The 23129-nt window shown below is 33.2% G+C and overlaps 1 protein-coding gene across 1 annotated transcript; it reads right to left on the bottom strand.

Annotated features, from left to right (window-relative positions):
• Positions 1-4640: 4640 nt before the first annotated feature.
• On the bottom strand, positions 4641-15972 carry LOC127837955 (uncharacterized). Its single transcript, XM_052365430.1, has 13 exons — positions 15607-15972; positions 14521-14725; positions 13914-14194; positions 13651-13785; positions 13215-13445; positions 11413-11528; positions 10994-11132; positions 10461-10818; positions 9588-10218; positions 8973-9152; positions 8064-8196; positions 7734-7900; positions 4641-7205 (listed from the first exon to the last, which is right to left on the bottom strand). Exons 1-13 carry the CDS (start codon positions 15736-15738, stop codon positions 7025-7027), a joined length of 2889 nt encoding a protein of 962 aa, XP_052221390.1. The 5' UTR covers positions 15739-15972; the 3' UTR covers positions 4641-7024.
• Between the last annotated feature and the right edge of the window lie 7157 nt (positions 15973-23129).

Below are 23129 nucleotides of genomic sequence, written 5' to 3'. Positions count from 1 at the left end.
ATAAATCATTTGTTTGCACAGTTGAAATATATGTCACATTATGATAGGAAATTAAGTGAAATATTTGGGTTGTCTTTATGTACGAAATATTGACAAGTATATCAAAAAGATTAAATATTTGGATCTGGTGTATGTTTAACAACAAAGGGGTTACGATGCTGTTGACACAAGCCTTGGGCTGTATTTGAATAATTTATTGGTATCACAATGCTGATTAGCGTGTGCATACTTGAATAGTGACCTCTCCAGTCCTAGGTTGTAATTCAGCCAATCAGAAATAAACACGCATAGAACACTGACCAATGGGATTCATAACAGAGTTTCATGGGGCAAATGTTAGAGGGGAATAGCAGTTTGCGTTTAGACTTGGAGGCGTACGGGTCGAGAAAGATACGATCATGTAGCTATCAGACTGTATTTGTATAATCGAAAATATTAAGTATTTTAGACATTAAATTGGACTAGAAACTGATATATAGTGTTGTTGAATATTTTATCCTACATAATGCAGAGAAATTAACATAAATAGAGAGGGACGGACCTGTCCCATGCGAGACACGAGAAAATGACAGTTAATGCAAAACTCGTCATCTTGGCTATACGCGCATGACGAGATATCGAATGATAGGCTACACACCGGTAATTTAAGAGTAATGAACATTGCTAGTAACTATGTGTCGTCCATGAACTATGAACGATTACGGGACATATAATGCAGTAAAACTGGGTAATTCTGAATGTCATCGCTTTGCTTAGCAATATGAACTGAGCAATATGAGCTATTTCGGGCCCGATTTCTATCGTTTGCAATGATGTATTCCATGTAAATTATTATACTTTTAAGCAAATGCTGAAAGTTGAATATGAATAAGATATGTTTTATAAGTTACTGCAACATATAAAATTATCAACTTCGTCATGGGTATGGCCGATTTGTTGACAAACAAGGGTTCTCTTTAACACACGTGTGTGCTTTAGTTGACTTTACTCCAAGTGTTACCCCTTTTTCATTCACGCATATATAATTCATGTTTGCACAAATAAATAGCTACATTAGTCTTGATTTACTACCATTTATTTTCATTAACAGTTGTCTGATTGTGTGGGAGAAATAAAATGTTTGTCCAGACAAATAAACCAATAATCTTCTTGTCCGAAGAATCAATTCTCGATGTCATCTCTTTCCTTAAAGTTTACAAACTAGCCAGGAAATAGGTTTAAACAATCTTGTGATGTTTATGGAATTTAATTATAACGATGTAGACTTTTAAACAGTAAATTGAAAACTTCTTTGCAAAATACTTGCTTATAATCTAAACCGTTAGCAAGAGAGATAAATCAAACCGTATTGTTAGAAGGGAGATAAATCACATAGTTGAATCAAACACGATGTTGTCGTCAGTTCTATTATATTTTGGTTGTCCTATATTTTCTATACAATGTCATTTTCGCTTTCGGTTTATTCACGTCACATTGTGTTGTATAATAAAGTACGAGTCAAAATTCATTACGCAGTTCTAGTCGTTGTTTTTGTCCGCACAAGTAAACCAATAATCTTCTAGTACGACCGAACAAATGAAAAAAAGTAAGATAGAAACAGTTCTCAATGTCATCTATATCCATTACAGACTAGCCAGGAAATAGCTTTAAACAAGCTTGCGTTTTTTTTAATGGAATTTACTTATAATGCTGTTGAAATTTAAACAGTAAATTGCAAACTACTTTGCAAAATACTTAGTTATATTGTTAACCGTATTGTTAGCAAGGGAGATAAATTGCAAAGTTCAATTGAAAACGCTATTGTCGCTAGCTCCCATATGTTTTACTTTACAACGGCACTTTCCTTTCCGTTCATTAACGTCACATTTATTGTTAAATATTGTCTGAAGTTAAACCTCATTACGCAGTTCTAGTCGTATTTTTGTTAAACTATTGGGCAGTAAACTTATTAGCGACAACATAAGAAAACACTCTTCTAGACGTGGTCTGCTACCATGTATATTTTTTTTATTTACTGAAAACAAATATATTTAGGTACATTTTAATTTCAGAACAAGTAACTTTTTGGTAAGGACAAGTGCAATTTGATGGCACTTGCTTGACTGGAAAAGTGGATTTAAAAGTTATATTCATGCCATGATAAGAATGAAATTCGAGAGTATTTTTTTCAAAAGGAATTAAAAAAGACGGTGCATCATACCAATTCATTTGATGACCCTGACTATGACTCTGATCCCCATACGGGCTTCGGGCAATAATATTCAAAGTAATAACGGTATGACATTGATAAATCTTAGAAAATCTACGTTCCTATGTATTGCGAATGGTCTAATTTATAATTCTAGTAACTACACGTTTCGTTCGAATAACGGTTATACTGTAATTGATGAATGAAAGGCATTCTACACAATGATTTTACTATTAAACAATTTAATTAATGCAGTGACCACAAACCGTTGTTTGTTTAATAACTGGCCAGAAATCTGATCAAAAATATAATCTAAATTACGATAAAAACACTCACAGTTCTTCCGGTCAGGCAGTATTGGTTGGTTACCGCGTTTTAACAATATTGTCCGAAATATTGATATATTTTGTCGGGAACCTATTAATAAAACGGTGGGCGATTTTCTATATTTAACAAAAGAAAGAAATTTATCATCTGAAAAGATATAAACACAAACTTCGGTAATATTATTGTAAAAGTAAACCGAATCCCGACAATGCTGTCATTTCTTTTGATACATTTAAATTATACTTTGCCAATTTAATTAATAATTAATTCAACTGTTACAGTAAAAAAAACATAATATTTTGTAGACATTTAATAGTTTATCGGTGTGTAATAATTAACTAGACCAGCTGATTACCCTTAAGAATCAAAGCGATGAAGGCGCTAAAGGCCTGGGGCTAGATTTAGTGTGCTGGGGAAGAAGTATTGCCCGAATTTCTCCCTTTGTCCGAATGTATACGGATTGACCCTAGCGGTTATGTACACAAGCTCAGCGACTGCAAGAAAAGACAATATTTGTGTATATGCAACATTGTACATATACGGTGGAGGACTATGCGATACTGGTGGTGGGAACGATAACCTTTTGTTCAGCTCTACAGATCTGGTAGAGGTTCGTCTACATAGGCGGTAAAGACATACAACAAAAAACAACATGGCCGCAAAAAAACTGTTATTGTTGGCGTCAAATAAATCACTTTCAATAGCATAAAATAGCGTTTTATTACATAATAAACAGATCTGAAAAACACTCATATTTCCTTTGTAATGTGTATACAAACGAAAATCCACTTACCCTGATAAAGAACGGTGTACATATTGTGTACTTTGTCTCACGTAGAACTTTTCACGCTCGATTTGCGCGCTCGATCTGCGCAGTGAAATACCATTTCCGGTTATTTGGTCTATTTCCGAGAATGATCGTGAATATTTGTTTAATATTTTCTTTTTTTCTGAAATGTCTTGTTAACGCAAAATAAATCAACAATATTTTTAAATAAGTGTATAAATACCAAATATAAGTCTTCAAAAAATGTATCAGAAAAAAATTCTTCTTACTTTCTCCGTAAACACTCGTATCGTTCAGGCCTAATCCGTCAAGTGAAGAACTTATTATCGCATGAATATGTAAACAATAAAAACTATGTCGTAGCCAATACTAAGCAATTTTGCCCCAATTATATGTTTTACCTTTTTTATGACACTGTCATGTTATGTAGTGATGTTTTGTATTTACAAGGCGGATTATTGAGATCTGCGAATAACTACTCTTATTGTGCACGAAATAAGTGATAAATCGGATTTTGGGGAATTTGGTTTTTGACAGCCAGCCAACTCGGATAGGCTCAGAAATTAGTATCATTACTATGGCCTTGGAGCTACGCCCCAGGCCAAAACAGAGTGCAGTTAAATCGCTCGAGCCTCATAAAGCTTACAGGAGTATTTTATAGAGGGTTTTCGGTGTTCTTTCTAGTCATTTATGCAATATTTAAACATGATGTTAAATTCGGAGTACTACCCAAGAAGCTTTACGGAAGGCTTTATATTACCATTACAAAAAAGCGACAAAAGCGACGTTGGTATTACACTTGTTTGTCTGAGCTATTTATGACAGTCCTAAATAAACGCATTGAAAAGTTCTGTACAGACAAAACAATATTTCGGGCGCGCAATTCGGATTTTGTAAAGGGCGTTCCAAATCCGAACCAAATTTTTATTTTATATTATCTTGTTCAGAAATTGCTCAATTAAAATATGAGGCTCTATTTCATACACTTGGACACGATGACATGTTTTTATTTTAAGTATAGCATTGTACTTTCATTAAAAATGTTTAAAACAGTTATCGATAGAATTATCAATTACAGTTTTAAACATGTTAACCAAAGTGAATTACTACATAAAAATTTATTAGAATTGTTAAAGACATGTACCCAAAAGTCAAATCTTGTGGTAAGGTATGCTCTCCTATTCTGAATAGTTCAGTTTTTTATTGGTTTACAACAAGGGGTTGTGGTGTAAGCTCTTTTGAGCTTTATTTACAGTGTAGCCTGGATGCATGCTTATCCATATATGATTTAACTTTGCTTTTGTTGTATTAAAGGTAAAACTTCTAAAGAAACTCAGCGATAATTAGATCTTTTATTTTCATATGGTTGTTCATATTGTCTGACTGTAAATACAACATGAACAAAACACGGTTTTCTGAAAACGTTGGGCGTTCTTGGCAAACGAAACATTGACCTATAGTAGTCAACAATAGAAGTATTTCGTGATTTCAACTATATACGTGCTGCTTTTAATTACACTGGAAACTTTGTGAACAGCATTGAACGTCTTAATGAAAAGGCCTTAAAATCCCTCAATGTTCAATTTTGCAAAATCGCCGTCTTTGATCTTTAGTAAAAAATGTTGTCAACTATTCGATGCATTTGTAACAACAATGCTGAAAAATTCTTGCGATGTTTGGGGAGATACGAAATCAAAGGAACAAGAAAGAATTTACCTTTAATTTTGTAAAACAATACAAAGAGTAATCAATGCGTTTTGTGCTGCAGTTTATGTGGCACTGGGCTGATATTCACTTTATATCAACATACACATCCGAAAAATAAAACACTGGTTTACAATGAAAGATAGTAGTAATAGTATACTAAGGGTTGTTTATAACGATGCTCTGAAAAACAATAGTAATTGAAAAGAAATTGGTCTACAAATGTAACAAAATCGCCTACATGATTTGTGGTTGCGTACGTGTTTAAAAATTATCCTAATTTTAACAAAAACACATTTCTTTTAAATACACAAAAATAGTTTGCATTAAGCAATATTTGCAATATTTGCAATATTTGCATTATTTGCAACATACAATTCAATATCCAGGTTTAGTAGTGTACAAATAATGTAATATATCGTTTGAATAGGAAAGATATAGTGATGTCTCACTTAAAACTCTCAAATATTTCTCAAAGAATGTCAAGCCTCCATTATGAATTCAAACGAGTACTTTCAGTGATAATCGCTTGCATAGGAAAGAAAGATATTGTAACTCCTTGTAGTAATTCACGTGACATTGCAGATGAATACCATTTTAGTTAAACAAACTGGCGGCGAAAAAAGTACTCAAGAAAAATATATTTTATAAAAATATTTAACACGAGTCGACAGGATAACATGAAGACAGTGGATAATTGTCATTCACATTTCTGAAAACCGTCAAAACAGCATCTGATTAAGTTTTATTGTATGATTATTAAATGCCGATGCATTTTAGCATATCGATTATATATAAGAGAAACATGGGCAAAACACATTCATGTTTTATTATATTAAAGTAAATACAAATTGTGTACTCTGCTTGAATATGAGTTTCCGTTTTGATGTAAATTATGTACGGTAACGTGACCAAGATATATTATGCAAGATGCAAAGATCAAATATGAAAACATATGTAGAGTTAAAAATATATGGATTATTGAACAAATCTTATACCTTCTTCCAGTCGGGTATTTATGTAATGTGATATGTTTCATATACAATTCATAACAATACATACAAAACAAAATTAAGCATACAAGTGAACAAGACCATTCATTGGAACAATTAATGAAAAGTATTAACGATTTAACCGATTGAAAGGCCTGCCCGACCTCTTGTTCAGCCCATATTAATTACAAAACACACGCATGTCATTTATCGCCATTACTTCAGAGAATGAATTTATCATAAAACGACACGTAGTTCTAACAATTAAGCCACATATCTTGTACGTATGTGGAGTAATGATACGGAATTGGAAACAGGGGGCAATGTTCCCGATTGACACATATCTTGTTCAGACTTGTGATAAACCAGTACACGTATGTATTTGTTTAAGTGTTCTCTTAAAAAGAAAACAAAGTGCACAGATTCAATGTAGCGAAAAGAGTATTACTTGTTTCTTTTTTATTTCTATGCTGGTATTTTGTCGTTATTGGTAATGTACACTTGCACAGAAACACGACATTGAAAATTCTGCATTATCATTCTTATATGTTCAACAAAATGTACGTTCATACGAATCTTTTTTGTAAACACTGTATATGTAGTATTGTTTTGTAGGTCTTTTGCATTATTGATGTTATCTTAAATTAACTTATACTCTTCAGTATAAAAATATTAATGTATATACAGTCTATACTTTAAACGTAAAGCATTGTCATCAACTTCATATAGCAAAACCCCTAGTGTAGCCTTATCCAAAAGATGTACATTTACGCGTAAAACAAACATAAACACATAATAAAACACACAGTCTGATATGTGCCCATAAGCCGCTTTTAATAATAACATCAACACATTCCAACTAAAGATGTAGTTTTGGTATTTAGTGTCGAAGTATCAATCCGAGACCAGTATTGTGGTATGTTATTTCAAACGAGAAACCTAAAATATATGCATGTGTATCCGTTGTTGTTGTAACGCATCAACTCGTGACATAAACCATCAATAACAGCTTTAAAGCATCTATTGTTACATAATCGAATACATTTCTTGCAACAGCAGACCGGCACCAGGTCTATCCTCTGGGTTTAGCGCCCAACAGTTCTCTACACCACGTGCCAGACCCTCCGGCATTGCGTGCTTGGCATTGCAATCAGGATGCTGTCTGCAGGTTATAGATCGAATCTTTTTCAAATCTATCGCGGCCCGTCTAAGATAAAAGGACGAATACAAGTAAAAGAATGACTATTCAAATACATATTTGATAAAGGTTTGCGGTTCGCAAAACAACGACCTCGTTTTAGGCACATAAAATATTGCCTAATATTATCACCTTATATTTCCCTTGCTGGTATACATTTAAAACATTTTCTACATTCGAAGAAGTCGTTAATTAAAACACACAGCGCATTTCTGTGTTAAAACATGTTCACAGTAAGCAAACGTTTTCACGGATAAATAATATAGACAAGCACTAGTATGAGTGCCAAGTGTTAGTGCCAAGAATAAGTGGTAAACATACAAAAAATGAATTGACTTTCCTTTTGATTGCAATGCTTTGATTATAAATAATTTGCTTCAGTTCGGGCTAAAACAATTTAAACATATATTGTCATTTGTCGTGATACAAGTATTCTAAAATATTATATTGCTATAGGACTGGATTTTACTTAAATATAAATGTACATATATATATATATATATATAATATACGAGCATTTTAACATTTTTGTCTTACCTTCCATACCAAAGTTCCCACAGCAGTATACCTAAATCGAATATATCCGTGTGTTTACCAATGTTTCCTTGTACCATGACTTCCGGAGCCAAAATTCTAGATCCATCATTTATGTTCGTGTCCGGCTTACAAGTTGGTCCGCAAAGCTTCACTGTTCCGTTTTGTAACTGTGTAAAAAGTGATTTGTTGCATAAAGTAAGGTGGTAAACCTGTTTAAACAATTATAAACCACTTTTTAATGCGCTCACATCTTTAATAAACATCCCTCAACAACATGTCCATGTATGTATCCGTTTGAGAGTTTATAGCGTTTAAAAGGCGATGTCTTACCAAAACGCCTCTCAGGTGCATTTTCCTATGCGCATAGCCTCTCCCATGAATGAACAACATCGCAGAGCAAACAGCCTGTCCTGTTCGGCCAAAGAACTGGGATGCTTGACCTCTGGAGTTGTGTGGTATATTTCTTAACGAAGACAAACATTTGATAATTGTTAAACGATCAAAATGATCCGATCAATATCAAAACGTTTTAACACCACTTCTGCAATAACAGGGAAATATACGAATATAAGATAGCAAGGTGCAGGATCACGTGGCTTTGTGGGAACCGGTAAGTCGTGATTGTTTTTCATAACTTTTTAAAACATTGTTTCTTAAGAATTGCAACTAGTGCATAAAAGACAGATTTTAATGATGTTTATAGAAATTATAAAAACATGATCATTATGTAATTTTGTTCTTGTAAATCATTTGCTTCTATGTGTACTGCATTCATTAATACGGTTATGTCACCGATTTCAGACGTATTGAAGGAATTATTCTAATACCTTAAGATATCGGCACACACTACCAGAAAAACTGTATTTTATGCACTAAAGATTTTTGCAAATGAATTTCAATAACTTAAGAAATTCGCATCTTAACGGTGTGTTTACATTCTGTCCAGCCCGTGTGTTAACCCCTGAAAACCCCTGAAAACCCAACTGATTCTGCACCCTATATAGTCACACAGTTTAGATTGAAAATTAACATACAAGCAAGAAATAGTAAGCGTAAGAAATAATTCTATTAAAAACTAACGCTTGGTAATGATCTCTATGGCGGTTACTTACTTACCGTGACTAATGATATAGATAACGCATGACTTTAGTTGTGTTGCATATGTATTTGTATATGTATCTGTGTCCAGTCTTGTAATAAAATGTCTTGGGAAAAAAACTTAAACTAAAATAAACTTACCCACACTGGAGTTTAGGATTATTAAATACATAATCTTCCAAGTTGGTGTCACATTGTTCAAACAGGAACATCAACCGAAAGTTGCTCAGCTTCTCCCGCTTTCCGCCTCCAACCACAGCTGGCAACATGTCAGTGTAACATACTCCCTTGAATTTCACAATGTGCTCGTGATGTAACCTCCTGTAGAAGATGAACATAATCTCATAGTAATAGTAACATAGTAATTTAACGGTTGACTTGAAGAGTTATACCCTTTTTCAATTTTATTGAATTTCAACGAGTCATCCAATACCTTTTAAATTCTATTTTCTGTATCTTTAATGTAATTGAAATCTTGATGAGCCTCATATGTATTGCATAAATTACCTTTATAGCCTTCCAAGATCAATCAATATAGATAGCGCTATATTCTAGACTGCGTTGTTTAAACCACGACCGTAATTTTGTTGTAGAATATTAAGTTAAATCAAAGGCGCCACGAAATACACATAGTTCGAACGAAAATTGAAACGTTTTTAATGTTAAACTAAAAGTAAATAAATTTAATTAATATTATGACCACATTCTTTACTAAAACACTGCATAGGCAAAATTACAGTTATAATTTGTTTATACCTGAATATTTCTAACTCGACCAAATGTGTAAACATCGAAGCGGATGATGTTTTAATAACTTTTAGTGCTACGTCCTCCTTCAAATATTTAGCTGCATAAACATCTGAGAAATGTCCGGTACCGATTTCTTTAACACGAGTTATGTCAACACAGTTTACTGTATCGCTGGCAAGACATTGTAGCTCGAACAATCTCAATGACGCAATATGATCTTGAACGGTGGTCTTTATATCCGTAAAATCCTCAACAATCTCGCTTGATTCACGCGTGTCCTTCAAAATGGACTCCAAATGCACCATGTCTGCTTGCACTGATTCTGAAACAATACGGGCACTCATTTGATCTATTCGTTTCGTTAAGATGGAAACGTAATTTGCAAGCACAGTTTTGTCAATCGATTTCCTTTTCAAGAATTCCTTCAAAGAATCCTTTAACCACTTGTTCATAAACGGTGATCTGTCTTTCCGAAATTCTTTCAATTTCCTTTCATCATTTACTAATGATCCGATAACAACCGGGATGGCAACCAAGGCGGCGACTATGCCAAGTGGAATCCATATAGGCGATGTTACCGCCATTATTGCCTTTTCACCAGCTGTCAAAGAGTTATCAACTGTTGTTTCATCAGTCCCTAAAGCAATCAATGGTTTAGAAATAAAATTACATCAAAACGGAAACAAGCAATAATGTAGCTCAAAACTAATTTACCGCTTCGTATAAATACATTTATTCCAAACTAAATGGACTAAAGTTAGCAAAATCTTATTTTAGCATTGAACATGACTACTTTTGCTGATGTTAAAAAAATGGTTTATTCATGCTAGATTTTTTACATTTTAAGAAGCCAATAAGGGCACTTTTGACATAACAGACCTGTGAAATCATTGTCGGGTTCGTTCTCAATATGCACAAGCCGTTCAACGTCTTCAAACTCTTCTCGCATAGACTGAAATTTCTTTTCAAATTCCTCGTTTATCATTGTTACAGTGCGTTGGTAGTGTTTAGAGTCTTGTTCCCATTTCTGTATTTCTTCTAATATCAGCCCCTGGATAAACCTCTTCACCTCGGCTCTGATTTCGTCGATGTTATCATCTGAAAGGGGCATGTCTTCATTGGCATAAAATCGACTCTTGATATCACTATGAACACTTGGTTGCTTCAGGTGTGTTTCTAGCAACACCACCATTTGCGTACAACGTGATCGTGCTCGCTGCTTAAGATCCACTTTCATCTGTAAAACATACAGAAAAACAAACGCTCCCAATACAGCTGGTCTTACAAAACTATATAACGGTGCACTATATACAATCATAAAAGTGTGTTTTTCAGCAATAGTAAAGTACACCTTAATAATTTAAAAACCATTCACATGATGAACCAATTCGAAGCGAACACCGCGCAAGTACCTTTGTTGACTCCGCGATGAATCGCTGCAGCTTTTTAAAAGCTTGCTTCACATCGTCGTTCGACTTACTGGTATCGTTGGCAAACTGTAGCCTTACTAAAGCATGTTTTCGAATGTGTTGTAGCAGACTTTCCAACCAACTGAGAACCAATAAGAAACGTGTGATATGTATAAGTACTTATTATATGGATGCGGTCATATAAGCGGTTAGATTGTAACACTATTATTGAGTATTAAGTGGTTTGTAATTTAAATATTTAATTCAACGCAATATAAAAACACATTATGACAACAACTTCGGTAAACGTTTTGTTTAATTGAATGTTTAAGTAATTTAAAATAAACACGTGTATACCTTATTTGGTTTTATTTAAATCATAACATTGACCACAATTATGTAAGCACACTTATAAAAATAACCTGAAATGTTTCTGAAGTTTCCCTTTCTGACTTGCAAGAATTACATTCCGGAATCCTTCATGAACTTTCTTGAAACGATCGCTCATGACATTTCCAGAACGCCTGCTTCTGCTTGCCTTATTTGCATAAACGAAAAGAGGATTGTTAAATAACTGTCTATTGAAGTTGGACCTTAGCGCTAAGCCAACAACGTTTTCAATTTATAATAAATACATGTACAGATATAACATTAACAAATATTATACCTCACATCAATTTGTTTCTTCTTTGCGTATATAAACTACACAGGTCCGTTATTTTGAATAGTGTCCGGTAAAGATGCGCGCGCATCTAGTCAGCGGGCGCTATTCAGAATAGCGCCCGCTGACTAGATGCGCGCGCATGTAATAGTGCCCGCTAGAATGGTTATTTGTAACATTTGTGCAAGTTTTACAACGGAGAGATTTTTGCCTCATATACGTAGAGTAAACGCACGATTCGTTTGGCAGGTCACAATTATGTGTTTTTTATTATAAATCACATCTTTAAAATATACATAAATGGAATGCTTTATTTCTATTTATGATCGATGTTTTGAAACATGTTGTCTGTAATAAAATCAGATATTTTTTATATAGAATGTATCTCAATATGTGAAATTCTTTACAATAAAAATGAATTTTGTATAAAGAAGCGAATATTTTCGTGTCCAACTTTCGCAGGGAGACAACTCGCGCACAACAATAATACCGTGCATATTATTAATAGTAACGAATCGTTTGGCAGATCACGAGTGTGTTTTTTATTATTAATCACATCTTAAAAAATACAAAAAATATTTGGGATCAATGTTTTGCAACAAGTTTTCTGTGATATAAGCAGTTATCTGTATATAAAGTGTTTCTCAATATGTGAAATGCTTTACAATAAAAATGCATTTTGTATAAAGAAGCGAACTTTTCCGTGTCCAACTTTCGCAGAGAGACAACTCGCACACAACTATAATACGGTACATATTATTAAATGAAGCGCTCGATTGGTCATTGTCGGCTCGGGTACTACTTACATGTACCCCGGGTACTCTTAAGTATACTAACATGTACCCCGGGTACAGTAAATATACATAATCGTACACGGTATATTAGACTGTACCCGAGTTGTATTCCCGCCCGAAATCCGATGTCGTAAAACGCGCTACCGATTATCTTAAACCAACTTCTCTTTTAAAAAACTGCATCAACATGCTTTTTGAGTATGGGTTTCGATAATATAGCGGCCATTTTACAGAAAATTGAAATAAATGTTAATATAATTAATTTCCAAAACAAAAAGCCGACAACGACCGATTTAGCGTTACATTTCCCGGGTACGTATTAGTATATTTACCGTACCCGGGGTACATGAAAGTATACTTAAGAGTACCCGGGGTACATGTAAGTAGTATCCGAGCCGACAATGACCAATCGAGCAATAGTAACTGATAAATATTTATGGAATTTATATTGTGTTATTAATTTTTATTTATATTGACATTTATCTGCACAAAAATTTTCGGTATAATATAAGAAATAGGAAACCTCACTTAGGGCCCAATGGCAGAATAGTGACCAGCCAGGCAGCCCCAAAAAGTATATGGACTTCCTGGCTGGTCACTATTCTGCCATAGGGCCCTCGGTGAGGTTTTCTATTTCTTTAATATTATAAACTCAATACAATCGGCATACATATTTTGGAAATGGTTTACACTAAATATTTTAGCATAAATAGTCTGTTATAATTAAAAACGTAGAACAATTTTTCCATAATACATGTAGATAACTCGCCTCAGTGGTGCTCAACTTGTAAATTTGATCATGTTCAGAAATTCCCGGGAAATATTTCTGTATCTTCGTAACAATCTCTCTCCATATCCTATTCTCTGCACCCGGATCGGAGCGTTCTTTTTTCTCAACAATATCCCAATTATTGCATACAAACATCATGCATTTTGGATCAAAGCTATTTAAATTGCCTACTCGTGCGTCTGACTGTAGCTGTTTGCACATTTGCATCAACTGAAATACACATTAATTTAATCAATTCATTTTGACCATTTGTTAATCAACCAGTGCATGTGGTTAAATATGTTAGACATTTTCATATTATTATACATTTGTGAACACAACATTCATATGTTTATATGAGAGATGTACACATATGAAGTGTGCACCCAAAGTAGTGTTAGTATAAGCAATTATAAGTCGACCGAAAATGATATACCTTATTTTCTTGAATACCATCTGTGCATGCGCTGTTTACTACATAAATGAGAATAGAAGCATCATCAACCGATTCCATGAACTCTTTCGGCAATATGTTATCTCCTCCAGGATGACTTACAATTGTAACGCTATCCTATAGTGTAAAGGAAGTCATTAACCTGTTTGAGTTTTCGTTATACATGCATATTTATTAATACATACATTTTGAATAGTGTAAAATAACAGTAAACACATAATATGTTTAATAAAGTGTAAAATTACGGTGTTTCCAAACACTGGCAGATGGCAATACGTTTCAATGCGCTGGGATATGTTCCCTTTCATTTTGTCAGACAATAGACTTTGAAACGCGCCCGGCACTTTAGGATAAGAATGCCTCTCGCTCGATCCATTGGTCATTTGAATCAAGAAATATCCTTCAACGTCAGAGGGTACTGTATGCACACAACAAATAGTTCCTGGCGAAAGTACATGCGGATTAGGAAGTATCTCGGATCCCAGAACTGTGTTTATAACACTGTTCATACCAGAGTTTGACTCGCCTGTAAAAATGAATTAGCATTGTTACTTTCTGTTTCAGTCAATGTTTCTGTCATGAAACAGTATAATTTTGTAATTCAAATTTTAAAACTTAAAAATGTAACGTTCAAGACAGTATCCTTTACTACCCACGTTCTTGATAACGAGCAAATAGTATATGATACAAAATGTGGCTAAAAGAATATTGTTATAACAAGATGACTATGCTTGCATTTGAACATTTCTCTCTTATTTAAACGAAACCATACGGTATTTATATGCATGATCAGTAAGTTTTTACATATTAATAATATGTAAGTATATATCGTTAAACCATGATTATTATTACCTGCAACAACAAGTTTGCATTTCTCTGAAACTAATGTGGCATTCATTTTCAGCTTCGATAATACATCTCCGTATAGCCTTGACAACAAAGTTGACAATTCTTTTGGAAGTTCATTAATCATCTGTATAACTTTTCCATATATTTTCAATAAGCTTTCTTTTGCTTCGTTGTCGGTAATGAAGATGTCTTTTATGTTGTTTGGAACCTAAACATTAATTATGTATGGCCTAAACATTACATTCTTTTATAAGCATTTTACTTTAATTATTAATTGAAACACTATGTTTGTATGAAGCAAACAATATTGCTTTTCTTGAAAGCGGGTTGTTTTTATTGCAAAAAAAAATCTATTAGACGGATCAAAGTTTTGCCATTAACAGTTTTCTATTCCCCAGCAACACATACACCGCTAATGTTATTAACACCGTTTTGTACAATACCTTGATATCTTTGGACGAAAAACACAGCTCAAATACCGATTTTGGACGAGTCGATTGGCAATACAAGTGTCAGCATTCCAGTTTAATTCTGTTATCATCATACAAATATATCGCTGTATTGTACACGACGATACGTTTACTATAGTTTACAGCTGTGTGAAAGAGGGTGAGCGCTCGCGTAATTAAGTAAGGTTGTGATACGTAAGTTGCAAAATGATCAGTTAACCCCAAAAGATTATTACGAAATTGTTTTAGTATGTTTTAGCTATGGGTATTACTGTAACATATTTTACGGTCGAGTGGTTCGAATACTAAATGAATGGTATATATAGGTACATAATAAACTGTACTATTATGAATTGTTAAAGGAGCAAATTCGATTAATCTAGAATCGCAAAAATGTACAGGCTTTCGACAATCATTACAAAAACATGTTCCCTCCTTGTACAACAGATGAGCTTGTGATTACAGATGCGATTATTGTATTTTAATAAATAATTTAAAATATTTAAATTTGATTGTTATTTACCAAAGCATTTGATATCTTGTCTTTGACATTGGTAGACGGTATCGCGTGAATAATTATGTTTCATATGACTTAAACTGTGGAACACAACGAATCGATCCGCGTGAATGACCTACTCACGTGTTCTGATAGCGGAGGTTCTTCTTCGTCATCTACGGACGTACTTCCCGATTCTAGTTCTTTGCTGGTGGTGCGTTCCGTTCGCATTTTATTCCCACGTACGTCACCTGACGATTTACCAAAGGTTGCCATTATTCAATTCCAAGTGTTTCGTTCACAAAACATGTCGGTTCAACAAATCATTAATATTATGTTACATTTACATGTGAACAAATACCGCAGGCTATGCAAGCCGCGTTTCTTAAGTTGCAGATAAATTGGTAGCTAAACTATTTGAATAAAAAACATCGTGTTTAAAACATCACAAGTCTAAGTACTCCAACTGATAACAACCTTCTACACGAGGATAGAGCAAGTGGTTTTATTGTCTTATCGGTATTTATGACAAATTTCTGTGCAGAATGCAATCGAGGCTCAAAACCCAGACGGCCTTGACAAGTGTACTCATTCAAGGCCGGAAAAACAAAAATGTACCAACTGCTTTTAAAGACAAACGCAGTTAGTAACTTCTGGTTTCTAAGGTCTTGAAATATCGATCGAAATACACAGCGAGTAATATCTCGTTCTTGTATAAAAGATAAACTACAAACCCTTCTATCAAGTTAAACTGCAGGACACAAACCTATTATCACTTGAAACCGGGAACATGCGACAAAGAGAGAGATCTAATTTACCTGCACAACGAGGATCATATTACTGGACTGACAAAGGTTTAAGCAAAATCAGCTTTATCGCGTTCTGAACCCTTCTGTCTGCACACTGTCAGTAGTGCTGTGCGGTGTATAGAATATTGTGGTTTTATTTAAAGTGTTTTGAGAAGTTTATTTGTCGCGTAGACTGTGTTAAGTGATATGCTTCTTTATCCAAGCCAAGGAGTTTAGTTAAAGCAGATAGTAAATATATACTCCAAAATGCACGTCCTTTAACCCATTTATGCCTAGCGTCTAGAAAAAAGGCCTTGGCAAACAGCGTAGACCCAGTTGAGACGCCGCATGATGCGGCGGCTTATCAGGGTCTGCGCTGTTTGCTTAAAGGAATTTCTGTAAGAAATATTCTAAACATAGAAATAAATATGCTAGACATCCGTAATTTTGGAAATAAATTGATCCAATTAAGAAGGATGGGAGAGTGCACTAGGCATAAATGGGTTAATGTTTAAGTTAGTATAATCATGATAATATGACGTTTGCAATATTTACCAACACTGTTGTACCAGATAGATAACCGGGCCAGTTGCCGATATCTATGAACTTTCATGTTTTAACATTAAGATTGTAAAACATATTATATTTATAATCTAATCAATATGTGCTATATTATATCACCATTTCATATATTTTCATATTGTATTGGCTAGCCCTTGAAGACAACTTAGAAACAATATTTGCTGATATTAACATTTACTTACTGGTTTTACCAGGTACTTGCAATTTTTGTTTCTGACAATATCAGATGCTCGTGTGCGAAAACCGACGATACCAGTCGCTTATATTGCGGTGACCATATCAGCTATTGAAAAAGTTGCCGACAAGATCATTTGGTGAAAATATAATATTAAGACAAAATTGCAAGCACTCGTCTGCTTCAGGTGTGTCTTTAGCAGCAGAACTGTGTGTGTACATCGTGAGTGTGCTTGACGCTTTAAGTCCTCCTTAGTCTGTCAAAAACAAAAACAAAATTGCAAAGTGATTATCTAAAAATAACATATACAAATAAGTTATGTATATAAAATTATATTGGAGCTCGTCTTTCAAAATTTGTCACGAATAGCTTAATAATTTACTATATTTAACGTTATGAACACATTCGTAGCAAAAACTAACTTTCTCTCCATTTTTATGTTGCAGTTTAACCTTAACCCAAATTATTCAGACCGTGGAAATATATTTTCCGATTTTTCTGCTGATGTTCAATGGTATAAAATAACCTAAGCGAATGTAATAATCATTACAGTATTTCATAGATAGACATTGTCAATTTATGGATAAACTTAAAGATAGGATTTGTGTTCTTGCTTTATTCACAAAAAGTTTTTCTTTAGGGATGGCATTATTTTTAATACTCCATCAATCATACTGTATGTAGCAGACGTTTTGGTTTTCATAATGAAACTTGTAGACGACATTTCTTTTTATGTTATACACAGCATGTATCAGATTCTGAACTATTGTTTAATTATCATATGTTGTTGTGGTTTCTGTAGTGAGAGAAATAATTGTATTTAATTTTCGATTGAACATGTTTGTGCAAATATTCCCCTCAAAGTTTTAAAATAATACTTTTACAGGTGATCAGTAGACATCTAACAGGCTGTGAACTCAAACTGGTGGTACAATCAAAATTGTAATGACAATTTGTGTACTATCACTTAATTGGTATGTAAACACTGTGAACTTAACATTCGCCTATTATAAACGAATTTGTGTTGCATATCTTTGTACAATCCCTTAACAGTATGTAAGCAATTACGACTCCATTCGTAATTACAACATCAATAAATGCGTTACCAATCTTTTAAATTTTGTATTATGTTGATTAGTTGTAAGTTTTGGGTATTCATATAATTGGCTGTATTTATGATCAAGTTGAAAATAAGAATTATAATCATCAGGTTGCATGCTTACAAGTATGGAAAGTGGACAGACACAATTTTGGAAGACCGTTTTAAATGCACTATCTATCATAAAATAATGAGTATTTTTTGTTGATAGTGCATATTTTCATCATTTGTTTACGCTTCTTGTGCGCATATGTATTTTGCATATAAGTATCTTTTTTAGATTTTAACGGATTTATTACTTATGAACACCTTTTTTGTATAATGAACATTATTTTACACTGTATCTAAACCAAATGCATATGGTTGGTATATATTTGTATTCATGGACAATACTTGCTCATTGGTGAACTCCCATGATGTAAGGGTAAGTGACAAATCAGATCCACGTCATGAAATACAGATTGGGTTAAATGATCATGTGCAAACACCAACAGATATTCTCATAATTAGCATACATTTTTTTTCTCCCGCATTTTTGTCTCATATGTGTTTAATATTCATACTTTTTCCATTAATTAATTAAAACAAATGGTACTCGTAAGAAAAGGTATGAGGACGCTTTGATAAAAATACTAACTTTGTATTTAATGAAAAATGTATTATGTTACTGCATGGATAAATGCTAACGCTTTTGATCTCTGCAAGGCAAGAGATAGCCGTGATACCAGCATAGCTCGTTCTTCTTTTCAACACCATGATGTCTTCAATGAACACACGTATGTTCAAGTAATTAATAACTATATTACTTTGTATAATTGTTTGAATTTAAATATTGGCAATGTACTGTTAACTGTGAATATCTACAGCGTTCAGATAAAAGTGTGTAAACATCACAAATATGTTTTGTATTCATAATATAATTTCATTGGTAATTAGTGTTTATGTTTTCACACATATTAAGTTTAATAAGAAAATATAATAGAATAAATTTGTGCCGATCCTGTTGCAACTCGGACTAACCAAGTTTACAGATAAGTGTCAGTTTAGACTGTGTGCGGATAATAATTCGTTAAATATATTATGTTCAAAGGGTGTTTCATTTACCTTGTGAAACAGTGTTAAATGTCACAGGACTTAACAGGTCATTTCTCGTTAAATAATTACAAACATGCTTTTTTATTTATTGTGTTATTATGTAAACCATAACGGGACAGATATATATCGTGTTGTTTTTATTAGTCTGTCATGCATAACTGAATGTATAAAGAATTTCAAGTTTTCTAAGAGAATCTAGTAATGTTTACTTTATTTTTGTTTACGCACTTGAATTTTAATACGTGTAATTCTATGTTCGCTCAATATTGTTTACATATTATGTTTTTTTACTATTTATTCATCTACTTGTGAACAATATAAATAACTCAGCGTTGAATGTGTAACTTTTCATGAATCAACTATTTATTTGTAATGCTTTGCCCAATGTGTTGATCACAAGAGCGATGAGTGGGTGATACTTCAAATCAATGCATCATCATTTCTGGTGGGTTTTTCAACCATAAGATCTCAATAACATGTAAATATTTCCAAAAATGTTGTGTGTTTGTTTTTTTCAAAAACGTTTCAAAAAGAAGTTTTAACAAATGCCATAAAATTGGTGAGTCAATTGTTTTTTGTTTTTTTTGTGATATTAAATAAGTGTCATATGCTCTCCTTTACACTTTATTCACTTATCTATGTACACATTAATTGTACTAATATGCATTCGAATAGATTTATACATGAGCAAATACACACAATTTCATCGTTTCGATATAAACCAATATATCTCTTTATGTACCGTGTTTTGTTGACTAATATTTTAATATTGCGAAACTAATGAAAACACATAATTAATAAAATGTTTAATAAGCAAAAGAGATTCGATATGGAGATATTCAAAGAACTTTATCACACTCCTGTCTAATATGCCACATGAGCAGCGGATGTTTTGTACAGTATAACCATCAGTACATTTTCAGAGCAGTGCTTTTATTTGTTTTGGTTTAAACATATTTAATTTCACGAACACACATTGCCTACATTTGCATAGCATATACTATAACAACTGAGTAACATTGTTCTTAAAAAGGATTAGAACGAAACATTACGATCGTATAGGGTTCTTCTCCATACGCAGTAATTGCAAGCTAGCGTGTTGCATTTTCTCTAGGTAGCAGTCATGTATTTTAACAATACAATATACCATAAATAGTTAAACTATTGACGTCGATGTATGCTATATAGAAAGAAAAAGTAGGTTTATCAAGATTGATGAGATAGATGTGCAGACACATCAGACGGTATGAAAGACAAAGCGAAACTGGTAAAAAAAACAATACAGGGAAGTTGTTGACAGACGGCTAGGTATCAAAACGTTTACTGCATTTTATGTACTAATGAACTGCATCGAAGATAGGCGTGTTTTACTCCAAATTAAGACTTTCATTGCCAAAAAACGCCTTTCATGTCTTTGATATGTGCTATATGTTCGTGCCATGAGCAGTCATTGGCTATAAATATTCCTAAATGTTTATGAACTCTGATTTCTTGAATTGGTTTGTTTTGCATACTCAAAGTTAGATGGTTTGGTTTATTTTGTTTTCTGGAAATTAATAACGACTCTGACTTTGCTGGATTAAATAGGAATAACCACTGTTCGGCCCATGAATTGATTTCTTCAATATCAGCTTGCATAAGAGCCGCTGTTTCAACAGGAGTATTTACAATCATGTAAAGGCTTGTATCGTCTTCGAAGAGGTTAACACGCGAACGTATATTGAAGACAATGTAATTTATGTAAATTTAAAACATCAACGGACCGAGAATAGAACCTTGGGGACTCCAGCTGATATGTTAAAAAAACGCGATTCGGCGCCTGGAAGTATATCCTTCTGTTTTATATTTGATAGGTAATTATTTATCCAATTCTATAGGTTACCTTTGCCACCAGCAGAGTGAAGCTTATATATTAGTCCTTTATGCAAGACTTTATCGAAGGCCTTACTTATGTCAATGAAAACGACTCTTACCTCGAGTCCGTTATTCGGTCTTTTCGTAACTAAGAAGTTGTCTCCCGTTCGGGTAGGTATCACGAGTATCCCGGGTAAAAAGCAGTTCGTCTAAAATGCGTATATGACTCATATCCGCGGATATGGCCGAAAAGTGCGGATATGGACGAATACAGGCAATATCGACACGTTTTCTGCAATGTTTATTTCAATGTTTGAGGTAATACAAAAATACACAATATGTGTTAAATATGTTAGTATTGTCTCAAAATATAACACTTTAATAGACATTATCATTTTTCCAACTCTAAATTCATATCCGCAAACATGACGAAGTGCCAGAAGATTGTTTTAGGGCTACACACTACAAACAATATAACCACGCCGACACCACATATGTTTTGTTGCATAAGTTTACATAATGTTTATATAATATACTGAACGTATTATTATTCTCGATGTCGTCTCAAAACTTTAGTATTTGGATATACAATATGCTTTAGAAAATAGTACAGTATTTTTGGGCCGATTATCGCCAGACCACAAGTAATTAATGATGTTACTTTTCCCTGTTTATATTTTTATTTGAATACAAAATGTTGAATTTATTTAAATATACCGAATGTTATAAATGCAGTAAATATTGTCTGAAATGTCACTGTTTCAAGTGGAATTTTTCATTTGAAAATAAATAATGATTTCAAATGCGCGAATATAATAAATAAATATTGTTACATTGTTCGACCTTAAAAACGTTTGAATTTCAGTTTTCGACTAGTTAAAGACATCCTCGACAGTTGTTGTAATATTCATTTGAATTCAAGTCACCGAAGTTTTAATGGAATTCATATTTTCAATCGATAACTTTTTTAAATACACGCGCTTAGTGATATTAACAACCGGAAGTAAACAATACCTACCCGCACGAACGACAACTCTTGTTCACGCTTAATTACGAAAAGACCGAAACTGTGAAAAAGCATAACATAAAAAAGAAAATTTGTTGGATTCGGTGGAATATAGATTTTAATTCACCCGTGATCATTGAAAAAATATATTTTCACTCGTGGCTCGTGAAAATATTATTTCTATGATTACTCGTGAATTAAAGGGATATTATGGGCATCTAACAGTTGATAGGTGTCTATCGCCACCGTTGTTTAATTTTGGTGTTTTCACTTCATATACACTTATATTTGTTAATGCAGCATCAACTTACTAAAACAATATCCCGGAAAGAGAAAAATAATAAATTTGAATATCAACCATACTTTCGTTTTGACAACTGACGACAGAAATGATTCGATTTACGATGTGAATCTTAATTTAGTTTAAGTGAAGATTCGTTCATAAGACACAAAGACACTATTTTGTTTTACGGATCATTTCGGCTTAGAGGAGTGGGTGAGTCATGTAAAATATCGAATATTATTAAAAAAAATTATAAACAAGTGGTAGCAAGATGAGTTGCAGATAATTGGTCAGTAACCACATTTTAACTAAATCCTTTGACCTGTTAATTCTTTTTAGCTCAATTCAACAGTGAAAAATGCCCATGTTATCACTTTAAAATCGATAATCCACCGAATCCAACAAATATCCTCTATATAATATAGTTTATTAGTACGTACAAATATGCACGTCATTTTATTTATTCAAATGAACAAATGATATCGTAGTGCTACATTTAAATGTTTCAAGAATGATTATAACCATTATAAATGCGATGTTATTGAAAAGCAATGCATGTCCCGCTAAAATTTTAGATTTTTCGCTAGTATTATGTTTTATAAGTGAATGTAACAGCTGTAATATTAATCTTGAACATATAGGCTTCGTATTTTAACTTATCGGGATATTGGATATAAACTGTTGAAATATAAACGAAAAATATAATAAAATTTTACCGGGACATGCATTGCTTTTCAATAACAAGGCGCAGCTATAATGGTTATAATCATTCTTTAAACATTTAA

The sequence above is a fragment of the Dreissena polymorpha genome, chromosome 7 (genome assembly GCF_020536995.1).
Source record: "Dreissena polymorpha isolate Duluth1 chromosome 7, UMN_Dpol_1.0, whole genome shotgun sequence".
Taxonomy (NCBI): domain Eukaryota; kingdom Metazoa; phylum Mollusca; class Bivalvia; order Myida; family Dreissenidae; genus Dreissena; species Dreissena polymorpha.
Note: the sequence above shows the minus strand (reverse complement) of the source record. Positions and strands in the feature narration are given on the sequence as shown.

Bases quoted from the DNA above. Each gene is read 5' to 3' on its own strand.
- LOC127837955 (XM_052365430.1), bottom strand. From the start codon at position 15,738: ATGGCAACCTTTGGTAAATCGTCAGGTGACGTACGTGGGAATAAAATG. The intron at 14,726-15,606 runs GTGAGTAGGTCA...ATTAATGTTTAG, and splicing joins AACCTCCGCTATCAGAACAC to GTTCCAAACAACATAAAAGA. The intron at 14,195-14,520 runs GTAATAATAATC...TCATTTTTACAG, and splicing joins ATGCAAACTTGTTGTTGCAG to GCGAGTCAAACTCTGGTATG.